The sequence below is a fragment of the Pecten maximus genome, chromosome 2 (assembly GCF_902652985.1).
Source record: "Pecten maximus chromosome 2, xPecMax1.1, whole genome shotgun sequence".
NCBI lineage: Eukaryota > Metazoa > Mollusca > Bivalvia > Pectinida > Pectinidae > Pecten > Pecten maximus.
The window spans coordinates 35,165,201-35,192,104 of NC_047016.1; the positions used below are offsets into that span (position 1 = coordinate 35,165,201).

General features: G+C 36.7%; 1 protein-coding gene across 1 annotated transcript in view; it reads right to left on the reverse strand.

The window, feature by feature from the left end:
* LOC117321884 (cell migration-inducing and hyaluronan-binding protein-like) overlaps window positions 1-26,904 on the reverse strand; it is a 37,295-nt gene that overhangs the window by 7,349 nt on the left and 3,042 nt on the right. Inside the window, exons 4-20 of the mRNA XM_033876495.1 lie at window positions 23,152-23,317; window positions 21,588-21,767; window positions 20,809-21,024; window positions 19,464-19,559; window positions 18,634-18,767; window positions 15,887-15,959; window positions 14,314-14,435; window positions 11,839-11,981; window positions 10,182-10,251; window positions 9,289-9,423; window positions 8,515-8,644; window positions 8,121-8,184; window positions 7,734-7,769; window positions 6,032-6,121; window positions 5,241-5,418; window positions 3,024-3,230; window positions 1,706-1,908 (exon numbers count right to left, since the gene is read on the reverse strand). Coding sequence (XP_033732386.1) covers window positions 1,706-1,908; window positions 3,024-3,230; window positions 5,241-5,418; window positions 6,032-6,121; window positions 7,734-7,769; window positions 8,121-8,184; window positions 8,515-8,644; window positions 9,289-9,423; window positions 10,182-10,251; window positions 11,839-11,981; window positions 14,314-14,435; window positions 15,887-15,959; window positions 18,634-18,767; window positions 19,464-19,559; window positions 20,809-21,024; window positions 21,588-21,767; window positions 23,152-23,317 — 2,243 coding nt within the window. The remainder of the gene's footprint in view (window positions 1-1,705; window positions 1,909-3,023; window positions 3,231-5,240; window positions 5,419-6,031; window positions 6,122-7,733; window positions 7,770-8,120; window positions 8,185-8,514; window positions 8,645-9,288; window positions 9,424-10,181; window positions 10,252-11,838; window positions 11,982-14,313; window positions 14,436-15,886; window positions 15,960-18,633; window positions 18,768-19,463; window positions 19,560-20,808; window positions 21,025-21,587; window positions 21,768-23,151; window positions 23,318-26,904) is intronic.

Here is a 26,904-nt window from a genome sequence, read left to right on the forward strand (position 1 = left end):
GCGAGTATAGAGGCACTGTTGGCCATGGTGGCTATCTTGGAATTTAGTTTTTACGAGGCCGAAGACTAACAACACTTTGTTAGCTCTCCTTCCTTAACATCCTCACCAATTCTCAGCTCAATGGCACCAGTGGAACTGGAGAAGTAGTTTAAAATGTATTTTTCACGATGGCTGCCATGGCGGCAATCTTGGATTTCAGACAGACCCGATAAATAACAACACTTGGTCAGGACCATGCAAGGATCATTTCTGGTATGTAAGAGCTGAATCCCCAGGTGGAATTTGAGAAGAAGTTTGAAATAGGTGTTGTTCAGGAAAACCATGATTGCGCATTCATGTTACAAAATGGCCACCGTGGCTGCCATGTCAAAGTTTTTACGAGGCCGAAAAATAACAACACTTTGTTGGCCCTCCTTCCTTAACATCCTCACCAATTTCCAGCTCAATGGCACCAGTGGAACTGGAGAAGTTTCAAATGTGTTTTTCAAGATGGCTGTCATGGCGGCCATCTTGGGTTTCTGACCGACCCGAAAAATAGCAGCACTTGGTAAGGACCATCTCTGGATCTTTTCTGGTAAGTGGCAAGTTAGAGTTGAATCCCACTGGTGGAATTGGAGAAGAAGTTTGAAATAGGTGTTGTTCAGGAAAACCATGATTGTGCAATCATGTTACAAAATGGCCATCGTGGCTGCCATGTCAAAGTTTAAACGAGGCCGAAAAATAACAACACTTTGTTGGTTCTCCTTCCTTAACATCCTCACCAATTGCCAGCTCAATGGCAGCAGTGGAACTGGAGAAGAAGTTTAAAATGTGTTTAAGATGGCTGCCATGGCGGTCATCTTGGATTTCTGACCGACCTGAATAATAACAACACTTGGTCAGGACCATCTCAAGATCATTTCAGGCAAGTTTCGACTCAATCCCAATATTGGAATTTGAGAAGAAGTTTGAAATGTGAAAAGCGCACGGCGCACGACGACGGACGAAGCATGATGACTATAGATCATCCTGACCCTTCGGGTCAGATGACCTAATAAACCAAACAACTTTTAATTGAATACATGCCTGTGTATATAAGGGCACATTCTGGCTTTTTTTAAGCAGAATGCATAAAAGTGTCCCGATTTATAGCTGAGTTTGGCTGATTTAAGCTAGAAGATATTTGCTGCCTGAACGTTTATCTTAAATCTTCAAATAAAGTTTGTTTACATTATACTAATCACAAAACAATCACAAAACATCAAATATATAAGAATTCCTGAATAGAGTATACTGAGAATGTTTTTATTCAGTTGAATGCCATTAAACCTGCGAAATGTGAACACGAACATGAGTTGTCAACATTCATTAAAACTTTAAGATTTTGTTTTGAAAAAAAAAAAAAAAATCAAAGTATTTTTTTTTTCGAAATGTAAATGTAATTACACAGAAACATAGTTAGAAGGCATAAAATGACTCTTGTATCCCTGTTATAACTGCCTTAAAAGCTCCATTCCTTTAACCTATAGTTCGAGAGAGGAATACACCACAGAACGGACAGCATCACGGTAGAACAGTATGCAAAGACAAAGTCGTACGGGGGCATATAACTTAAAACAACACCGTGAGCTTGAGTCCGCTCTCACACATTTCCTAAAACAATCTTATAGCCAGATACTAGCAAATAATAGCTTATGGTTGCATGTAATACAAATCAATATATTACCCTTTGTTACTTCCATAAGTCCTTAGAGAGACTGCGCTTTTAAAGTCATCATTATCAAAGCGAAATAGATAATGGTATTGCCAGTTATCGACAACGGCGTTGAATGGAGTATTCTTTGGAGACATGTCGCCCTCGGTGTCCAGTGTTAAAACATTCCCTTCATAGTCGACTCTTTGTATGGTGGCAGGCTTATTAAGGCTCATCTGTAAGACATTCAAGTGTAAAATAGTTAACAAAATTACTAATACAATACATTTACTAATACATTTACTTATACAATAAATTTTCACATTTAGTAAATACAATATATTGGCTAATACAATACGTTTACTAAAAAAATGCATTCACTGATGCAATGCATTTACTAATATAATACGTTAACTAATACAATACTCTTACTAATACAATACATTTGCTAAAACAATATGTTAACTAATACAATACTCTTACTACTACAATATATTTGCTAATACATTATGTTAACTAATACAATACATTTGGTAATACAATACATTCACTGATACAAATTGTAGCTTGATGATATTAATGCATTTACTTCGCCATATTTTGATTTTTTAAGCATTGATGTCATTTTTTTTAGTTTCATCGGGGTATGAAACTAATTTTGTTTGCAAACTGTATGAATCCGGATTCTTACAGCAGTTTGCAAACACAATTTGTTTCATACCCCGATGAAACTAAAAAATAATTGACATCAACGCTTATAATTAATTTTTGAAAATGATTTTCTAATTTAAAACATGTTTTATGTACAATTTTACTGGTTTTAAATGGGATTCTTTTTCTCAAATTAATACGCAACGTCAATTGTCGTATTGTGACGTCACATTTTTCACGCCATTCTCGGAATTTCTTTCATAGAAGAATGAAAAGAATTTTTCGACCAATCACATTTAAGTATTTACCATGAAAATAAAGAAAAATTAATTATATTCCGTTGTAATCCAATACAATAGTTAATTGGTCAACCGCCAGTTTGGCAGAACAAATGATATGCCAAAACAGCCATGTGTGGGTAAGCGCAATTTTTATCAATACATTTATATTAATTCTTCCAAACTCGAATAAAAACTTTTCGGTAAAATGTGACTGCTGTATTTTTCAGTGTAATGCAACCTATTGTTTTCATTTTTGTCTTTTTTTCAGTTGATACAAATCATTGAACATATCTATCATACTTATACAATTATACATATATTATAATTTTCTTCTCCGTTCCGCTTTGAAATTATTGATCTCGGTGCCATCTCTTATGTCCCAAAGAAAATGTTTTGTAATGAATAAAATCAGACTGTACCATTGCGTATTTCTCGTTACAGACGGCATATTTGACCCAGTTTGTCCTGATGAAGCAGTCTTTTGTTGTCTGGAAACCTACACCTCTCAGGATAGTGGATGCTGAATTTGAATCAGCAACACTTCCGTCACCAACAAATGATTCAACAAGATTCCCCTGCTTGTCATTATCTGTATCTGGTTCAAGCATCCTGTTACCTGCAACAGACTATGTCGAACAAATAATTTACATAAATACATGAAGAGATTTTCAACAGAAAATGTGGAATTATTTCGTAAATAACAGGTCCATGGAACCTTTATCGCTCACTTGGATATTAAGGTAACTATAGCATTAGTCTAATACAAATACATTCCACATTTTGGGATCTGCCTCTCAGTATCAGGTATTGCTGTCAACTTTTTCCTTTAAATTCATTTATCGTTCTGGTTCCAAAGGAAACTCAAAGCAAACTAGAATACTAACAGGTCATCAAAGGCCCCGTCGTGTGGCTATATACCCACACCAATTATATAGAAGTTATCAGCCCATATCGCTGTGGTTCAATTTGAGTTTAATATTTGGACTTAAAAAACAACTGAAAGTTGAAAGAATGAAGCGAAATATACATTATACATTTACTATGATGTGAGACTGCTTTCCTTCCCTTCCATCCGCAGATACTACTTATTCCTAAAGTTTGATTTGTTTTATTTATTCCAGTCATGGTCAGATCGAACTTGTCCTTGACCTTAGGACCAGCAATGTCTTGAACTTTGGCCCAGTGATTTTGATCTTTTGAAATATTCTTGACATCTTGTTTAATAACGACCAACTCTTCTTCATAATGTCATGACAAAATGTTCGTTAGTGAAAAATGAGACTAGTTTACATTGATGTTTAACCTTTTAACCCATCAAAAGATGTTCGACCTTGACCTTTGACACACTGACTTTACTTGTGGTCAGTTGACTCATATGATTCCCACTTTATAACTTCATGAATTGATGAATGAAAAGATTCTATATTCGACCTTGAAATTTGACACAGCAACCATGGCCTGTGGTCTATTGACACTATGTTCAATTCTGACCAATTATCATCAAAACAATATGCATCAGTGAGAAGACACAATATTTTCCTTGACTGTTTGCCTAGAGGCCATGACCTTTGGTCAGCTGACTTAAAGTTTCATTCCGACCAACGTTGCTTCAAAATGTCGCCACAAAATGTCCATCAGTGAAAAATACAAATTCAATTACCTTGAGACCTTGACATGTGGCCAGATTACTTTTTTTTTTTTTTTTACTTCTGACCCACTTTGTTCCATAATTTTCTTAATTTCATAAATTATTTCCGCCAGTGAAAATATTCTACATTTGACCCTAACCTTGACCTTTGGACAGTTGATTCTATGTTTACTTCTGACCAACTTTGATTCATAACGTCTATGAATGATACAAAATTCGGCCTTGGCATTTGTTTCAACGAACTTTCGTTCTGTTATATCTTGTTATAACATTGTTTCATAACAACAAAATGTTCACCAGTAGAAAGATACAATATTTGTGCCTAACCATGACCTTGGTCTTTTCTTGTTGAATAATTTCAACCCAAGATTTACATAAAGCTTAGACCAACCGTTTATAAAAAAAAAAACAGGTTACCCTTCACCAAAGGATGTTTCAGACCAAATCCTTTCCCTATATTTCCCCTTTGTGCCCCGTCCCTCAGGATCCTTAGGACCAGACAGATCGTTTAAACAAAACTGGTTCCCCTTTATCCAGGAATGCTTCAGATAAAATTGGGATCAAATCCACCGAGTAGTTAGTGATGCATATGTAAAGGTGACGGAAGGTGGACAGACGACGGCCGCTTCGCCGCGGCTTAAGCTCACTTGCCCTACGGGCAGGTGACCTAACAAAAAGACAAACAGGAATATATTCTATTGTCATAACTTCATGTAAACGTTAACTTTGATTGTTATATTCTATACATAGTGTTACTTAATAAGTACATATCGATATATCATATCCAGGATACAACTAGGAAACATGTCTTAGAGATGCAGTTAAAAGTTACCAGGCTCTTTCTTGAAAGATATATGATGATGTAAAACAAGATATACAATTGTTTATGCATCTGTATTGATGTAAGATATCTTATACATTGTATATTGTATAAGAGAAGCTTCAGACAGTATGGTGACAACATACTAGTATTTGTATATATACATACGTCATCGAAACCGAAATTGACATTTTCTATTCTGTTTTGTATAATGTTCTCGCTATTCCCTCCTACAAAACCCAATGCTCCAGAGCGGTAAACGGGAGTAGGGTGGAAATCATCAAAATACAGGTCTTCCAAAGTCACAGGTCCGACAAATTCTAATCCCACTCTTGGATTTTTGTCACTAAAACAAAAAACAAAACAAAAAAACGAAAATATAAGCAGACTAGGTTTCGTAGTGTTCCTCATATAAAACATAAAGGAATACACTTAACATATCGGCAAGTATATCTGTCATATTGTTAAATGTATAACATGACGGCTGCTAGACATTAAAAATGGAGATGTAAAAATGGTATATGTAACATTTAATTCTTGAAAAACGTAGTTACAATTGTAACATAAGCTCCGTGTGTTGTGTGACAAAACCCTACATTGACATAGGTGTTAGCAGACCTCCACGCATTAGATACGTTTTAAAATGAGCACGTTTTTCGCTCTGTGTGATATATTTTAACTGTAAATTGACGCAGACCAAAGAATATATTAACAAATAACTTGGCACATGTCAAATATATTAATATGAATAATGTATTTAGTATGGGTGGAGTGGTAAAACTAGTAACAAAAGGTAATTGATAAGTTAATAAACGTAACAAAATACTTTTTGAAAAGATCATTGTAATTGATTCAGATTAAAATCAAAATTAAGAATAAAGACAAAGAAATTGGTGTATTCTTTAGGCAAAAATATCTAACAATAGTAGGATTTGCTTTATTAATTGACGTATACATACGTATTGTCCACAAATGAACTAGCGCTTTCACGTTCACCAAGAATAACACTCTTCTGTACTTTCTGTTCATATCCTCCATTTCGTAATCCTCTGCAATGCAAGTTCACACATGTATACACAGGCAATATTCCTTCACGTGAAATTCACGTGAAATTCACGTGAAAATGTTTTCATGTGAAATTCACGTGATTTTTTTCACGTAGAATTCACATGATTTTTTTCATATGAATTTCATGTGAATTTCACATGAATTTCACGTGAATCTTTTTTCCACATGAAATTCACATGAAATTTTTCACGTGAAATTCACATGATAAAAATTCACGTGAAATTCATCATGAATTCCATGTGAATTTCACGTAAAATATTTCATGTGAATTTCTTTTTCGAGATCATTATATTGGTAATCAATGACATTTTATTTTGAAAACAAAAACACTTCTGGTGTTAACTGATATTGATTTATTCAATTGCAATTCAAATCAAAATTACCAGCAAATTCAAGAGACGTGTCGTTCGAAATTTTTACAATGTGTGTTATACATTTTGAGTGGATGTTTGCAACGTACGATGTTTACCTCCACTGAACCGATACGTAATCAAACAATTAAGGAAATCACACGCTTGGTTTCTTTATTTTTTCTTAGTTTATCGCCCCGTAAACCACCAGGGTAATTTTCAGGTGGGATCTGCTTGTAGTAGTTTGTGCCTACCTCACTAAATAAAATACGGGAGGACCGTCACATACCATCCAGAGAAATTAGGGTAAAGTGTCTTGCCCAATGACACAACCACGACAACACAGACAGGTCCATTTCTTGAGTTCCCAGAAACGCAAATCGACACGAGTATTGAGCATCGAACCACGTACCACGAACCTTCACCGGAGGTTTAGTGGCCGGTGATAAAAACCGAGTGAGCTATCGCGCCCCATGAAATCACAAACAACACCCTGCGTTTTTTTTTATTTAAAAAAATTAATTTGGGGCGGGGGGGGGGGGGGGGGGGGGGGGGGGGGGGTTCATATTCCGTTTAGTGGGTGAATAAAACCCACAAGTATCTATCTTTGGTACACTTGTTTCCGCCACTACAAATACTGCATTAACCCATTCTTCTGCTACACGACTAGTTGACCTACAGCGCTCGTCAGTTAAAAGGTAACCAGACCTGGTCATCATTACCAGTGAATATTTATTGGGTATGATTTTCGACTTATTTTGAGTATTCAACATCGCTGACTAAAACACATGTATTTTGAGTTTCCTCAGTCGCACATTAGATACTTTTGCGAAATCTTTCGGCCTTTAACATCACTATCTAGGACGAATCAGCTTAATGATAGAGTTTATATTCTCTACTGTGTCTATCTGTATTTGTAAACGTACTTATACTTTGTGAATCTTCAATCATTAAACAATGACAAGACGTTATTACAGAAATAGGTATTATTTCTCATAACAACCGTTTTAATAACGTTTGCTAAAACCATATTGTAAAAAGTTCTCAGGTCCACATATTTCGACTTAAAGGATTTTTCTTAAAAAGAAATGTTTCCACCATGGGATTACAAACCGTCCCTATTAATTGCTAAATTTGTGTAAATACATTTGAAAGCATATACACGCAATACATGCAATGTAGTATCATTTTTTTTAATGTGGTACCTTTTAATCACATGCTATATAAAACGTTACATTCTCACCTCAAAAGGCTTATGCCTGTTTTGCTCTGTCCAACCCTGAGGAAGAAAATAATTGATGTAAAATGAAGCCTTTTATTTTCGTACATTGAATCAAATCCTGTTATATTTCTGTAATCACAATACTATTATAGTAACGAACAAAAGAATGTCTAGCATTTTCGATTATCAACAAATACTACTGTATATATCATGTTTGTCATTTTAATAAACTAAGACTAAAATTTTATATATCGCCATTAAATATCAATTCTTAGACTTACAACAAAACAGAAAACATTTCAAGGTTTTAAGGTTCCAAAAGAAAGAGAAATGCTTAAATGTCCATTATGTAATACACATAGGAAATACTGATATACATATATATTTGAATATCTACCAGGTACTCACGCAAAATTCGTCAACAATAATTGTGCAGCTCTTATATGGGCATTTCCTTCCCCGTTACCATACGCTGGAATAGTATGAAATTAGAGATATATATATAAAACGTCCTGATATATATACAAGAAAAGATACAGTATTTTCATTGTTAATAACAAACCATCGCTTTTTTTTTATCTTTATCGAGGGTCTGCATTTCATATAAATACGTCCATAAAGATACATTTGTCTGTCACGAAAAAGCAACACTAAGATAGGTAGACAATGATATTTGTTTCCTTTATATTCATCCAATTAAGAACATTTTAGCACAACAAGTTAGACACGGTACTGGTTACTTTTGTCTTCTATTTCAACATTTGTCCATGGGGACATACGTAAATATAATATGTCCACTCACCAGTAAAACAACTTAGCTCTGTCTGGACAAGTTCAGATGTACTGTCTCTTGGGTCGCTGCGTGCATTGAAACCGTTATTCATCTTCACATTACCCAGGCTGTCCAAGTAATCATCCATGCGCAAACCAAACTAAAACATGGAAAAAATATGTCTAAACTTGAAATATGTCTAATACTGGTACATAAGTCTAAAAAGACATATCAGGTAAAGACATGCAATAATCTAAATAATGAATTTAAAATAATGTATTTCGTACCACTATGTCCACATAATGTCAATGTGGTTACTGAGTGAGATTGTCAACTCATATGCCTTACGACATAAATCTTCACAACGGTATTATACTCTGCGTAAAGTTCCGGTAGCCGCGCTGTGTTTGCCTCTGCCAAAACCAGTAAACATATTTTTCAAGAGAAGTATGTTAAAGGCTTTAACTAATAAACCAATCACTCTGTGCCCACGGCGTGTCATACCTAGGACAGACATTTACAATGTTTCCGCCTTATTATTTAAAAGCATTACTTACAGAGTGGTGATAGTTTCCAGTCAAATTTAAAGTTAATCTCGTTGACTTAATGCTACCATTAGTAGGATTTCATGATAGATACTATAAGCATCATTTTCCTTGTATATTCAACATTTCTAAATTCAGTTTTGAGTATATCGAAACGAATAATGCTTGCATTCATATTCCCTGCAACTGCATATTTATTTTCATACAAATATGATAAAACTCTATGAGTGAACGACAACATCAATATACAGGGTATCACCTCTTTGTTATTGTGTGCCGTGTTCCCTTTGAATAATTTGATATTGGTTCTGCTTGCTTCCCCTTCGACAAAGTTGTTCAAGGGATCAGAGTCGCCGATCGGTTGTGCTGGAAACACATAATGGAATCCGTTGCCCTTAAAGGAAAAAATCACAAGTTTATCAAAAATTTGAAACTAATATTAATTACATGCACATGTGTAGCATTATAATGGTAATGAGTGCTGAAGTTTAAGGGAATACATATATATAAAGAAATATCCCCAGAGAATAAAAATGAACAAATACTGTACATAATACATTTCATTTGCTGGTATTTTCTTAGGTTCATTAATAAAGCAATACGCAAATTATGTCTTTCTTTTACAAGCAAATAATGAAGACAAAGTCAACGTAATAATTTTGGCGCACTCATAGTTTCGCGCATTTCCAAATTATAAAAAATTAGCGCAATGAATAATGTAGGGAAAAATACAAAGAAAATGTTTTATGCGTAATTATGATTAAGCGCTGTGATTTATGAGTGAAAGGCGCTAAGATAAGATTACCACTAAAATATGTATGTTTACAGTTGTAATGTACGCAGACGTCGTATAAACCTTAACTTGATCAAAATGCACCATATTTTAGCTTTTAGCCAAATCAAAATGAAGCACAAAGTTGAAATTAGAAGATTTGAGTCTGAGCTACGACAAGTCTTTAGATAAAAACAATACTTCTATAGTGCCCATTGTACAACTTAACCACTATTTCATTTCTGCGTATCATCATTTTATATATAACTGAATGAATTGTAGTCAGATGTGGGATAAATGTTTGCTTCTTAAATATACTTTTCCGTCTATTGCCAATCTGACATCTGTTTTACCCAGTATAACTTGTGGAAAAGACTCACCTCTGATGCAACTGCGACATTGCCTTCAAATTCATTATTAGGATGGGTGATGTGGAAGCCATTCGGTTTTCTGTAGAATAAAATATACATCTACGTGTAAGGTTTATGTAAGGTTTATACATAAATTTGTATAGATGCTGTCGTTCAATGATACAGAAGACGCTTACAACTCAAGAACATCTGGTCTTATTCTCTTTGTCTTTGAGAAAGGTCCCCATGTAAATTTATCTTTTGATCGTAGTTTGCCCTCGTTTCCTCGTTTCGAGAATTACTCACGGTTTCGTTATTAAGGCGGTATTCTCTGTAGTTTATGTAATACATATTATGTCGATTAAATCAAAGTAGCTGCACCGTAGATTAATATTCTGAGGCAATTTTGTGCTAATTCCAAGGAACGCACTTTCATTTTGTACGTATTATTTAGTATATATGTTGCGACCAATCAATGATGAGATAAATTTACGTAGAATACAAATTGAACAAGAGATCCAAAAGGGATCATGGCGCCCATCATTAAATAATCTTTATTGGTTCTAAATACGATATTTTCTCTACGTTAATGATCTGATAACATAGAAGCCCTCAAATGAAATCTAAGATATATATTCGAGAAGAATGTCTATGAGTTATAAATACTCATACCAAACTTAACTGTTGCAATTTTCTTTCTGTATTAGTCTCAAAATCAAATGTGCACAACTAGGAACCAAAGACAACTTAAATATGAAGACTGAGACATATAGCAGAACTTTTGTTGTGAATTAATACCAAGCTTTAACTGTCACCTATTTTGTTTTACGGATCGAACTCAAAATAAATCATCAATAATTTGCTGATATACCAACGAACAATTGTAAGTCACACATATAATAAAATCTGAATATATCCATGCTCAAAAGTGTCATAACACATAGTAGAAGCACTTATTTGACTTATTTGATTTTATATACGTATACAAACTTATTTTGATTTGACTTTGAAATGCAAATGGTGCTGTGAACTATTAATTACACAAATACACTTACGGTATAACGAGAGGCATCTCGATAAATAAAATGTTCCCATTTTATACTACTAAGACATCTGATCATAGTAAGAAGTGGGTTTCAAGACAAGTAGTTAAATTCTGGATTATGTGGCCTTTTTCAAAATATTCATCTTTAACTAAACACCGCGGTTGAACTTTTTTTCGTGAAACAGTCTCCTCTCCATGTTCAGAGTTTTCATCTTAAAGTGTCTCATTCTTAACGTTTGAAATGTCTCTCCCTTATGCCATATTTGTGTGATATTATTAACAAGCGACATTTGTATTTCAAGGTAAACTAGAATTAGTGTTTATACATGAACATGCATAAAATCAAATCCGGTCAAAGTAATGCTCATGTTGTCTTCTGTAGACTCTTGTGAGCATAACGGCATAAAAAATGAGCTAATTGTGATCCCCTGAAACATGCATCGTTCGCATGTTATGGCGAAATTTACACACAGCTTTACAAGTTACATGTCAACAGCAAGGTTAGCTATGATACATAATTGATTAAGTTACTTCTTTTAAATTGCACCATAGTAGTGATTTACAGGCTTTTAAGATCTCACTGATAACACGTGATTTGTTTTCTTAATTTACCTGTCAAACCGGGTCATATTAGTAACTTACTTGTCAGATGGAATCAGAAGGTTATCGCCCTTTGGTTTTCGTTGAAGCATGGCCAAGTTATTTCTAAGTATATTTCCAATCTCATCACCATCTTCCAGGAAGAATGCGTGGCCAAGACAGTCGAAACAGACCGTGTTTCTAATCTAAAAGTATATTCATAAATTATCTATATCTGTTGCTACTGCAATAATTGTCTTAATGTCACAAACTGGCATATGCTGAAGTATATAATTATGTTATAAATATGTTATATTGCTTCCGGCAATCATCAATGACAAACTATCCATATCGATATGTATATCTGAGGTTTGTTTTTAACATATATATCCTTGATGCTTTCAAATGCCGTTGGTTTAAACAAATACGCGTTGGTCTTTTCTATACTGAAACGAAAAAGAAACGCAACTTCAAATTGTAGGTTTAATAAAATAATACTTGTGAGCATTATGTTTAAATTTCATATGTAATAGTTAATATTGAATATTGATGTAACATCCTTTAAATGTTTAGAGATTTTTAAGAACAGGTCACTTTGCTAGAAGGTCATGATTGGTAGTACCCTACGTGAATCCAAGTTGAAATGGCAGCAGTTTTGAAACCGTGCCCTAATATCGTGTGTGTCCTCCTCGAACAGTTATCACATCTCTAATTCTTTGTTGCATTGAGTTCATCAGGGCATTGACTTTCCGTATTGGAATGTTATTCCATTCTTGGACGAGTGCATTTGCTAACTGAGGGAGGGTATTTGGGGGGTTACGGCGATTTCGAATTCTTCTGTCTAATTCATCCCACAAATGCTCGATTGGGGACAGGTCGGGGCTATATGGAGGCCAATCTATAGGAACAATGTTCTGTGTCGCAAGAAAGTCTCTACAGACTCTTGCAACGTGTGGTCTCGCGTTATCTTGCTGAAAGGTTAGATGATGCTGCCTAACAAACGGCACAACATGGGGCCTAAGGATCTCATCCCGATAGCGTACGGCCGTTAAATTCCCATTGACTATCACCAAAGGCGTCTTCAAACCATGGGAGATTCCCGCCCAAACCATAACTGATCCACCCCCAAATCGGTCGTGTTCCAAAACACAGGCGTCAGCAAAACGTTCGCCTCGACGCCGGTACACACGTTGACGGCCATCTGCTCGAAATAACGTGAATCGAGATTCATCGGTGAAGAGCATAGACCTCCAACGTCTCATAGGAAAACGTCTGGGCATATGTGCCGTTGCCCATTGCATACGACGTGCTCGACGTTGCGGTGTTAGTGGTAAACCAACGTACTGTCGCCTTGCACGCAAATTAGCCTCACGCAGTCTGTTGATCACTGTTTGGGGATGAATTCGACGGTTATGATTACCAATCGTATTCCTTGCCGTTTCAGCGGCCGTTAATCTCCTGTTACGCAGGTGTGCCAACCTAAGAACCCGGTATTGACGTCGCGACGTTACGCGTGGACGTCCTGATCTCGGCTGGTCATCGACTCTTCCTGTTGCGTTAAGACGTGAAACTAATCGACTAATAGTCGATTTGTGAACTCTGAATTGTCGAGCGACGTGAAGTTGCGTGTTCCCTGCCAGAAGCATCGCTATAGCACGTCCTCTATCAACCTTTGATAACCGTGGCATAATTGTAAAAGGAATTATTGTTTGCAAAAGTATTGGCGATGATGTGGCTCAATGTTAGTGATGAATTGATACTGGTTTGAATGAAAAAAGGACGCATATGTTTGTACAGGCACGGTTTTTGATGTTTTTACCGCGCCGGAAGTGCATAGGTCTCTAGTCACACTTGGGTGATTTTGAAGATTGGTATGGGTGTTAGGCAGGGTGCATGTTTATTTCCGCGATTTTTATACAGATATGTATATTTAATACAAAATTAATCACAATTTTCCATGTTGCGTTTCTTTTTCGTTTCAGTATATATTAATACAAGGTTATAACCGAAAGACCAGGCCTGACCTCAACCTAAGGCCTAAAACAAATCGCTGACAAATGGCCGAAGTACTTTTGCATTGTCATAAAAAAGGTTGTTAGTAATTATTCTTCCGTTCTTCAGGGTATTTGGAAGTGTTTGAAATATTCCAATACATTTCCACTTGGGAATGAGACAGGGGTTTAGCTAAAGCTTGTGCAAAAGCTCTGAATGACCCATTGATCAATACCATAGATATTTTGGTTGACTATCGAAAATTAAATTTCACAGTCGGACCTAGTTTGAGGGCATTGAATTTCGTACAATCACGTCATGTTAACGTTCCGCAGAAAACACCTTTATAAATATTTGCGTGGAATTTATTTTGCGGGACCACGAATGTAGCAAAATTAAACCTACTGCGAATATGAATTAGTCATACAGTCACTCAATGACAATGATACCGAACATAATGCAAATGCAACAATAAAATATATTTAGATGGAATATTTCGCATTCATACGTTTTTACACCATGATAATGGTGATTGCTGATACTTACAATCAAGTTGTTAGTGCGGTGAACGGCGACACATCGGGCGTACGAGTTATGTATGGACAAGGAATCAACAAGAGCCCTACCCTTCACATCCCCACCCAAGTGAAAATGAACTGGATATCGTCCTGCAAAACAACACATTAAATTGCAACATAAAATCGAATCTGCACAAAGAAGTACCAATCCAGTTGGCTCAATTGAGGTGTCACATATGCATTATATAGCAGTTAACCCTTTTCGCATCACTCAATGCTTCAACTCCAGATATGCGTTTCCTTTTGTTCTATATGGTATATATAACAATGTATTTCCAAACCTTTTACACGATATACCAAGTAACAATACGCTACTTACACAAAAAGGAGATAAAACATTGACCTCTTAAAGCACATGGATGATACGAGCATGTGTGGAAGGAAAAGAAAATAGGTTAGTCTGAAAAAGTGACGATATCTGATAATTAAAAGTGCTACACCTTCGACTGATAGTATTTTTTTATCAATTGAAAGCACGAATAGACTCGTATGGATTTTTGTTCAGCAATAAAAGTTACACACTTAACAATATTACCACCCTCGGAAAGTTTTATCTTCTTATTTATTTTCAAAATTAAAAAAATGAAAATAATTATTTGCGTCCCGAAGAAAATTCCATTTCGCTCCGCCTCCATATTGAATGAAATACTGATTGCGCATGCGCCGAAAACAGAAACACAAACGAGCAGGAACCACATGGCGAAGCGAAGAAGGTAACATGTGTTAGCCTTACATCTCCAGAAAGAAGGAAGCATAAATTAGATAATGATAGAGAACGAAGAAAGGGAAGGATTTAAATCGGAGACTGCACAGACAGATGGAATTATAAACGACAACGGAATCGGAACTCATGCGGAAATGACACAGGTGAGTTTTGGTTTGAGAGGCAAGTGTGTAACGTACATACGTACGTAGTGTAACGTTCGGTCTGTTGTCATCTTTACTGAAAACTGTAAGCATATGGTGCGTTTGAATCAATGGTTAAGATTTATTTTGTGATATGTAGTGATTGCAGATTCACTATTTATAGTTCATCAGCTTAAACCTGTTGATAAATCACACTTGTATCAATCCAGCGAAATGGGGCCGAAGGGGATAACGCTAAGAAAGCGTTTCGGTACGTGGACGACATCATGCACAGGATAATAACGTTCAACGGATAATATTGAAATGTTTATTTAGTTTTTATCTTCTGCTTGCATTTAAACACTGCAATTAAAATTTGTGGTTATGATAGACAACAGGCAATATATTATTGTTCCAGCTGAATAAAAAGAGTCCACCAAGTGTGTTTTCTTCTGTATGTAAATCTCTCCCAGAATGCACTGCGATCAAGGTCAAGTGTATGCAAAGTAGATAATAATGTTCAAAAGCTTCATTTCGACAATTTTTGACGTTATAACATTATTTTTTGATTTGTAGGTCTTAAGTAGGCATATATACATGGACTAAATTTTATTTATTGTCAAAATAATAACAATTTATTACACTCTGTCAGAAATAACGAATGTGCTCATGGACTAAACATGAAAATGACTTACCGATTGGTTGCTGTTGACCCATAAGATTAAGCTCAAAATCAGCAAAGAAACAGCCTGCGAAGTCTTTCAAGCACTGTAAAACAATAATAGGTGTAACATTAGAGCATTCAAAGGGAGTGTTGTGAAGTTCATCTTTAAATACGGACATACCAACAAGCTGTGAACACGTCTGACTTCATATCACACGAAGTTCATTTCGATAAAATTGAACAAACCATGAACTACAAATATTTCATATCTGTAATTTATCAAGAAACGTTTACTCTATTGATGACTTAAGATCCTTTTAGATAATCACACCCATATCTCTTCATTTATATAGCCACTTATAATGTAACATGTACATTATCAAAGCGGTACACAAAATCTCATTTGTTTCCTAACCAAGTCTTGCGTACATTTATATCCACATTTTCACCAATTAACAAAACACATATTGATATAGCCACCCTCTCAGTATTCAAATTACAAGAATGACGCAAAGAAGCAGTACAGCCACCATTTTGATTCCGTAATGAAAATATTCATATTGTCACCGGTTTTGTTCCCTATCAAAAGCATTAGCAACAAAAGATCTAAGAGGGATATTAGCGTCCACCTCCATACTTGTTGGGCTACCGGAAATGAGAAATACCCGTATAAATATCTTTTGTCATATATGATTTGTTTTATTTAAATCCTAAATAACAACATCCCCACCCTGACTAAGAATTTGAGTCATATTCAGAGAACGTTTTTTTTCCTTGACCTTTGGAACAAAATGTCCTTTACCTTTGACCAAGTGACCTTTATCTTTGATATTGCTCAACTTTGCTTGATATGTCTTAGCAAAATGTTAATCAGTGATAACATACAAAATGTGACCTTGGCCTCTGACACTATGACCTTAAACTTTGGTTATCTGACACCTTGTCTAGCTCTGAACAGTGAACTTGGCTTTTATTCAGCCGACTCCTTGTTTAATTCTGACAAACTTTCCTTCATAGTACTAAAAATACCTCTAAGATACAAAACATGACTTTGGCGTCTGACCCGGTGGCCTTGATCGTTAGTCAGCTGACGCCTTGCTAACTTCTGAGCCACTTAGCTTAATAATGTCATAACAAAACGTTCATCTTTGAATAGATACAAACATGACCTTAACTTGACCATGTGACCTTGGCATTTGAATTAGTGACATTGAGCTTTGGTCAGCTCATTCCTTCTGTAATTCTAACTAACATTGCTTCATAGTGTGATAAAAATGATCATCGATAAAGATACCAAATCTGACCTTGATATTAAGTCTACTGATTATTTAATTCTGACCAGCTTCTAGCTTTGCTTCAAGATGTCATAAGGAATTGTACATATACAACAGTGAACAGTTAAAAAAAAAGTTCACCTAGACGTATTATGAATGATCTTGACCTCTGATCCGGAAAACATGCACTTCGGTCAGTTGGCTCTTATCTTTTTATTCTGGCCAATGTTGCTTTATCATATCATAACATATGTTCATACTTAGAAAAACACAAAATTTGACAGACAGACAGACAGACAGACAGATTATTATGGATACCCTTCTCTCTTCTTTGATAGAGGCCCAAATGAGCACAAATAGGGACCAAGGGCATATAAAGTTTGAAGAAATAGAGTAACAACTTCCATTTTCAAAATCCAAGATGTCTACCTGTCAGCCATTCTGTTTCCTGATCAGACCCAATATATATTAAATGGGCACAACTACAGGCCAAGGGGAGCTTACATGTGGAGTTTTGACAAATCCTTTTCATGTATAGCGATAACAAAACTCCAATTGTCAAACGTCAACATTCAAGATAGCCGCCTGTCGACCATTTTGTTTTTCTTTTTTGTTTTGTTGTTTTTGTTTTGTTTTGTTGTTGTTGTTTTTTTGTTGTTTTTTTTATTTTTTTTGGGGGGGGGGGGGGGGGGGGGGGGGGGGGTCACATTGTACCGTGTTAAAGCTACACTGAACTTCGATGATACAAACCGAGACAAACCATGTTTATCCGCAGCGAGTCAGTACTCAAACCAGGTAAGGTGTACAGATGACGGTAAGGACCCGGTGATGTGACGTCATTCGATTATTGATGACGTTAATAAGAATTGCAGCTCGGGTCAAAGTTCGAATTATTTACCAATCAAAAGAACGGAGGTTTATAGTACGCTAGTGGAATATAACATATATATATCCAACAGTCGGCACATTTATACAATGGCTTGAAAGTGGAATAACACAGTTTATTACATTTTTACCAGTGAAATATCAAAAATTATTCATTCTATAGAAGTGATATTTTTCACTAGTGACACATATCATATTTTTCACTAGTGACAAATATCATATTAAAATATCACTTTTGCTGATTTGACCAATCAAATCAATGATTAGAAAATACCAAAATAATTGACCAATCAGAAAGCCCGACATATATGTCAGCACCTGGACAGGGGAAACTACTTTTTTTGTTTACAAATTATCGCTGTAGTCCTAGTTAGCATACGGGGTAGGGTTTTCGTTGATAAAAAATGTAATAAACAGAATATCTAACAGTGTCTTCAGTAATACCAAATATAGTTCACTCGTGTGGCTAATATATTGATATTTTTCACTCGTGCTGCGCACTCGTGAAAAATATCAAAATATTAGCCCCACTCGTGAAATATATTTGGTATTACTGAAGACACTGTTAGATATCATATCCTCTATGTATTGTAGTAGACATAGGTTTAAACTAACTGACCTTAATGTTTCCTCCGTATAGATCAGCACCAAGTGTAAGACCCTCAATGAGGACATTCCGACTAAGAAGAGCCACTTCGGCACACCTGAGAACGCCGTTCTTTGATGTACATAAGTGGTCGTATTTGGCAGTTACTATATGGAAAAACAAAATTAAATAACCTATATACAAAACTATACCTAAAGCATTTGAAGTCGAAAGTTCGAAGTGGATTTATATTCTGTACTATTAGATGGTGATTTTGTACTGATAAGTTTTATTTATTTATATTACTGGTATCAGCAGTAACGACTACAGAACTCAGACTATAGTTGGTGAGACAAACATTAGGAAAGAATTAAGTGATGTAGGCGGTAAGCAAGTTACTAAGGAAAGGCAGAAAGACATAAGTGGCTCGCCAAGGATTTTGTCTTTCTTTTCCCTCGCCAAAATACAGCTTACATGTTAAGACACTGGCCATGTATGCTCTATGTAGTCTGTATGTGTTTGGAGTATTGAATGAAAATGTTGTTAAAACTAAACGTCGGCTCATGAAATTGTCCAAAAAGGCGTTGAAATATCATGACTACGTTTTAAACTTTTTTTAAAAGAAGAAGAAACTGCTGACTTTCTGTTCATGAAACTATCGTTTTTGGTGGAAAGAACAGAAAGTTGTAGAATCACTGTAAATATTAATCATAACTTGTATGAAACAGATAATTTCATAAAACGGTACTACATGCTCAATGTATATTGTGATGAAGAAATGGTCTGTGTGATAATTTAGATTATAGTTATGCAAACTTATCCGATAAGATAAGATTTTATATCAGGAGTCCTTGTATACTTACAGTCGACTTTAACTTGAGTTGAATCAATTACTTCCGTGACGGTTGCGTACTCATGTTGTTCTAAACCGGAAGTTGGTGCAATCACTAGTCTGTCGCCTTGGAAACGAGACAAAAAACTCAAATTAGAATCTTACACGCGTACATAACGATATCATCATCAAATCCTAAACACATTCAGGTCATACTGCAACTATATAAGTTCAAAGCAACAGGAGTATTTAGCGGCGACGATGATTAGTAGCGTCGGGTAGAAGGTGATGTTGATGACGTGGCGTGACCCGGATGTGAACTATATTTATGTGGCGGTGCCGTCGATAAAGCTGAAGGCGCTTACTATTCCTGAACACCGGGTTTTATTCTTCTTGTAATTTTTTAATGGTTTCTATGAAAATCTACAACTTTTCTTCATTTTTGTCATCTTTTTTTTTTATGGATTTCGAGGTAATATCGTGGTTTCGTTATTATGTCTGTCTTGAAAGATAGTGCGAATGTATGGGGGAATTATGATATTATATTACAGTGTAGTATAAATATATAACAAGAGACCCATGGGCCCCAACGGTGACCTGAGTTCTAATGTATTTCCCCAGGGACAGAAGACCCCCGGGGTCATGAAATTCACAATCAAATAAGGCTTGAGAAATGGAGAACCTACATATGAAAACTAAGACATATCTAAGAAGAACATTTTTGTGAATCAGAAATCTTAATATATAACCTTTATACTGTCAGCCGTTTTGGTCTCCGGATCGAACTAAAAATGCAACACTGACAGGTCAGTAAGGGCCCCATAATGTGGCAAGGGAGCAAAATATACATCTCATACATATCCGCCTCCAAATCTTTTGGGGCAATAGAAATGAAAATACATGTATACAAATTATTTTGTTCGATTTGATTTTTTTTTTATTGTTTCTCTCCCTAAGAACAAATATCTTATTCCTTATCTATGAACTGTTTGTTCCTTGCTTAATTCCAATCAACTTTTCTTTATAAGTTCTTCTAAAATTTACAAAAGTGGACATGACCTTTGATCCAGTGACCTTGGCATTTTGGAAAGAGGACTTCTTGTTTACAACTTGATTCATTACATCATAACAAAATGTTATTTAGTGATAGCATGAAAATGTGACCTTGGCCTCTGACCCAGTGACCTCGACCTCTACACAATGGCCTTAATAATTGCTCAGCTATCTCATTGTTTACTTCTAAACAATTTTGATGTCAAGAAAAAATATCCATAGAAAAAACAAATAAAATGTGACCTTGACATTTTACCCAAAGATCTTGACATTAAGTCAGCTGACTCCTATTTTTCAATTCTGTTGTTTTACAGTCTACATACCTTTATTCCAGTTGTGAGTTTTAACCTTCAGGATTGGTTCCGAATATTTCCGTAAAGTGACCTCTACATCGATATAAGACTGTCCATGGGCTTTAATTCTCGTATAGCTCACGGCATGAAACTTAAGATCTCCAATAAACGCCGTGAGTTCGCAGAGCTGGTGTAGTCCGTTCAGTCTGTACTCGCTTGTTTCTTCAATTCCTTTGACGTTGCTGCCTGAAAAGGACAGTTAAGGAATGGCATAATATTTAAAGTCCCATCATTTACATCTTTCGTTGCAGGGTCTCCTAATAACTCTGTTCTAATCCTATTTCTTTTTAAGGGAAGTACAGATACATTCAATGCTATGACGTCATTCTGGCGCAATAATGATCTACGTTACGGTTGCGTTTTGTTTGTTATCACAGATAACACATGTTGAGTTTTGCTTGATTTATTAAATTTGGCTGTAGATTTCTTGGCGGTCTAATTGTAAGTAAATACACATACGGTGTATATTGCGGTTGAATGACACGAGAATGAAATGTAAATATAAACTGCTTGGAATAGATTATACTTACTGCCAATATATATGCTATCTGGGTGACAAACAAGTAGTCATGACGTCAAAAATTGAATTTGGGACTTTTATATGGATTTAATTTTTAAAAAAAGACCGACGACGGTCCAACAATGAAGCACAAAAAATCAAACGAAGTGTCGCATGGAAGTAATGCTACAACAATTGAAGATATCCTTTGGAAATACCATTTAACATTAATTTTTCAAATAAAGCTTACCTTTCTGCTTTAACATAACATAGCCATCGTAATACTTCAGAGTATGCATTTTAGACTCTCCTTCTTTTAACTGCAAAAATTCTTCCACCACTTTGAATAACGAATAAAATTTCTTCAAATCACCATCCGCCATCAAGGATTTTCGTATGGCAGCTACGACAACGTACTGATCAGGAACCTCTAAAGGTTAAAAAATGAAAATACTGAATTAAACCATCAACAATTTGAATTAAAAATTGAAACTGGCAGCACGAAAAATATAGATAGAGCTGAAGGAATATGTAAATTATGTAGAAGTAACGAAACAGGTGAAGAATTTCATTATGTTTTAGAATGTCCAGAATTTAACATGCAAAGAAATTTACTTGGTAAATACGACTGTGAAGGAAACAATGTTTTGAAATAGTCCTCTGTTATGAACTGTTCAGGTACCAGAAAGTTCAGATGTTTATGTAAGTACATCAAAAGTATAAATGGCAAAGTCTGTCCTCTTGTGTAAATCAAAAACTACAGTATAAGCTGTTCTGAACACACAAATATATGTATATCATATTATGTTGGTGTATTATATCTGCACCATTAGGTTGAATGAGAAATAAATGAATCTTGAAATATATATGGTATTATTTCCGTACAGTGTACATGTACGTTACTCACTGTTGCCCATTGCAATATACAGGTACAAGTATCCGTATAACTACATTGCCCATAGCTATATATATATCTCATAGATGTCAAAAAGTGGGCGTTACACACCGTTTCCCAAAGAGCAATATACATTGAGATACTTTTGCATATAGCTGGTTGTTGTGGACAGCTATCGCTGTTATTATTTACGGTTCCAAGCATAGAGACGGGATCATTCTCTAATGAACAATGAATAAAGATATTCAATCTCCAACACAATTATTGCTGGTTGAATACATGAATGTGCTCTCATCTTAGTCTTAAAAGTTATATTCTTTACTTTATGCCCCCCCCCCCCCCCCCCCCCCCCCCCCCCCCCCCCCCCAAAAAAAGGCATCGGCTTCTCTTTTCATCTTTTGTATTATTCCGAATAAATGCAATTGTACACCACCTTTGTATTTTATATTTTTAGAATTTAACATTTGGTCTGGCCAGCTATCATTTCTATAGAGCTGATATTAAGGTTTTTGTTTGTTTGTTTTTTGTTTGTTTGTTTTTTGTTTGTTTGTTTGTTTGTTTGTTTTAAATATTTGTATAGGTATATATACTATACAAGGGGCCGCAATGGCTCAGTCGGTTAGAGCGCCGGTCAGGTAACCCCTAGTGAAGATCTGAGGTGCGTGGTTCAACACCCCCTACCCGTGACGGTTTGTGTTTCTCGGGAAGCTGATAAACGGGCAGTCTGCGTTGTCGAGGTTATGTAAAACACTTTACCCTAATTGCTCTGGATGGCATTCGATGGGTCTCCCGTATGTATCTCCCGTATGTTTTTCAGTGAAGTAGTCACCAACTACTACAAGGAGACTCCGCCTGTGGTAATAAATTGTAATATGATGTTGGCTGCGTAGTATCTTTATCAACAAAGTCTTAGGCTTACCTTCAAGGTATTTTTCAAGTTCGTCGACAGTTGCTTCGAAATTCTTTTGTGATTTTGTCTTAAAATTGAACGCTTTTTCCTTGACATCGCTTTCGTCAAACTTGTCCTTCTTGGTAGGATCAAACTGGTATACTATGAAACCCTGCATGGCTTCATCTTGTGTTACCTACAATGTAATAACAGGACGCATTAAAGATGGTTACATATATTAGAAATGGCTTTTGATGTGATCATCTCTTATCGAGGTACAGGTATTTCGTAATATATTCCGTATGCGTTTCGGGGAAGTCAAATTAACAAAGGTCGAAAACGCGAGAATGCGAGGTTAGGTTTAAACAGCCGTCCTCGCACTCTCGCTTCCTCGCATAAGCTACGTACATTTAGACCTGGGAGCTGAAGGTGATGCTGACGATGGGAATGAGTGTAGTGGTGGGAGTGAGACCGGGAAGAGGAAAGACCAGAGGTCCTACAACTTCGGGGCAGCAGACGAAAATCGCCGGGTCGATTTTTTTGAAGCCAACGACTGCTTTTATAACTCATGGATAAAGGTCAGGACAGGAGTAGATGCCGTAGGATGCCAGTTTGTTTATCTTGCAATGGAAGTGAGTGAGTCGCACGGGCGACGTACGATTCCTAAACACGTAGTACCGAGTGAGTGAAACGCACGACAGCCGTACTAGAAGTGCACTTTGCACGAACGAGGCGCACGCTGCACGCATGATTAAAAGCGTCCAATTGACGTGCGATGGGCGAGCGGCATGCAAGTTGGATGCATGAGCCTCTTGCTACATAAGTACGACACGCTTGCAACACCACAGAAACACAACATCCTCTACGGGATGGCTACGGCCAATGAATTTGATAAAATTGACGGAGCCCGTGCGTGCAAAAACACGTACGGCGAGTTGTAAGAGTTCGCATCCAACGTAATGTTTTTAAACGAACTTCCTTACGTGAGGGAGCGAGAGTGCGAGGGCGGCCGTTAAGGCCTAATCTCGCATTCTCGCACTCTCGACCCAAGGTCGAAAACGCAACAATGCGAAAACTCGACGGCGAGTATGCAAAAACGCGACGGCGATAGTGCGAGATTAATCTCGCGTTTTCGCCGTCGTGTTTTCGCATTCTCGCGTTTTCGCTCTTTCGCATTCTCGCTTTTTCGCTCCTTAGCATTTTCGCATTTTCGCGCTTTCGACCTAAGGGCGATAGTGCGAGAATGCGAGATTTGATACTTGGCCCTAACGAGCCATCATAGAAGACAGAATGTCGATTCAAGTTTTTAATTACATTTGATAATAAATATAAGGAATAATTAATTTTTTTTAATCATTTACTGGTGTGTAAACTGCATTTTGTAAACAGATAATTCATCATAACGAACTAACGATGGTCATTTAAAATATCTACACACCAGTTCACGATAAAAAAAACAAGAATTATTCCTTTAATATATGTAGATACGACGAAATTACTTCAGACGTGTTGTCGATTTTTCTCCCTTTATACCTAGTACATTTGTATATACGTGTACATCCTTTACAGTAATATGAAAATAATAATGGACGCAAGCAAATGCCTTTATATCCAGATCAAATGTTCTCCAACAGTGGAAAAGTCCATCGTTGACGTTTTCATGATTGAAAAAAAACAAAAAAACAAAAAAACATTTTGGTTTTCCCAAGTACTTATCTCGCCGGGTCTCAAATGTTTTCAGTGACGGTGAGAGTGACAGAGAGTTCTGGTGATCGACCACTCTTTCTTTTAAGACTATTAATTCTTGTTCTTTTGTTAACATTTGTATTGAGGAATCTTTCCGTTACAGGAGTGTCGTAGTACCCGTGTGTTAGTTTATATACCTGTATCATGTCCCCCGTTACAGGAGTGTCGTAGTACCCGTGTGTTAGTTTATATACCTGTATACTTCCGTTACAGGAGTGTCGTAGTACCAGTGCGTTAGTTTATATACCTGTATCATGTCCCCCCGTTACAGGAGTGTCGTAGTACCCGTGTGTTTAGTTTATATACCTTGTAATCCCTCCATACAGGCGTGTCGCCCCTAGTTTACCCGTGTGTTAGTTTATATACCTGTATCATGTCCCTCCGTTACAGGAGTGTCGTAGTACCCGTGTGTTAGTTTATATACCTGTATCATGTCCCCCCCGTTACAGGAGTGTCGTAGTACCCGTGTGTTAGTTTATATACCTGTATCATGTCCCCCGTTACAGGAGTGTCGTAGTACCCGTGTGTTAGTTTATATACCTGTATCATGTCCCCCGTTACAGGAGTGTCGTAGTACCCGTGTGTTAGTTTATATACCTGTATCATGTCCCCCGTTACAGGAGTGTCGTAGTACCCGTGTGTTAGTTTATATACCTGTATCATGTCCCCCGTTACAGGAGTGTCGTAGTACCCGTGTGTTAGTTTATATACCTGTATCCCTCCGTTACAAGAGTGTCGTAGTACCCGTGTGTTAGTTTATATACCTGTATCATGTCCCCCATTACAGGAGTGTCGTAGTACCCGTGTGTTAGTTTATATACCTGTATCATGTCCCCCGTTACAGGAGTGTCGTAGTACCCGTGTGTTAGTTTATTTACCTGTATCATGTCCCCCCGTTACAGGAGTGTCGTAGTACCCGTGTGTTAGTTTATATACCTGTATACTTCCGTTACAGGAGTGTCGTAGTACCCGTGTGTTAGTTTATATACCTGTATCCTGTCCCCCGTTACAGGAGTGTCGTAGTACCCGTGTGTTAGTTTATATACCTGTATCATGTCCCCCATTACAGGAGTGTCGTAGTACCCGTGTGTTAGTTTATATACCTGTATCATGTCCCCCCGTTACAGGAGTGTCGTAGTACCCGTGTGTTAGTTTATATACCTGTATCATGTCCCCCATTACAGGAGTGTCGTAGTACCCGTGTGCTAGTTTATATACCTGTATCCTTCCGTTACAGGAGTGTCGTAGTACCTGTGTGTTAGTTTATATGCCTGTATCATGTCCCCCATTACAGGAGTGTCGTAGTACCCGTGTGTTAGTTTATATACTTGTATCTTTCCGTTACAGGAGTGTCGTAGTACCCGTGTGTTAGTTTATATACTTGTATCCTTCCGTTACAGGAGTGTCGTAGTACCCGTGTGTTAGTTTATATACCTGTATCATGTCCCCCCATTACAGGAGTGTCGTAGTACCCGTGTGTTAGTTTATATGCCTGTATCATGTCCCCCATTACAGGAGTGTCGTAGTACCCGTGTGTTAGTTTATTTACCTGTATCATGTCCCCCCATTACAGGAGTGTCGTAGTACCCGTGTGTTAGTTTATATGTCTGTATCATGTCCCCCATTACAGGAGTGTCGTAGTACCCGTGTGTTAGTTTATATACCTGTATCATGTCCCCCCATTACAGGAGTGTCGTAGTACCCGTGTGTTAGTTTATATACCTGTATCATGTCCCCCCGTTACAGGAGTGTCGTAGTACCCGTGTGTTAGTTTATATACCTGTATCATGTCCCCCGTTACAGGAGTGTCGTAGTACCCGTGTGTTAGTTTATATACCTGTATCATGTCCCCCCGTTACAGGAGTGTCGTAGTACCCGTGTGTTAGTTTATATACCTGTATCTTTCCGTTACAGGAGTGTCGTAGTACCCGTGTGTTAGTTTATATACCTGTATCATGTCCCCCCGTTACAGGAGTGTCGTAGTACCTGTGTGTTAGTTTATATACCTGTATCACGTCCCCCGTTACAGGAGTGTCG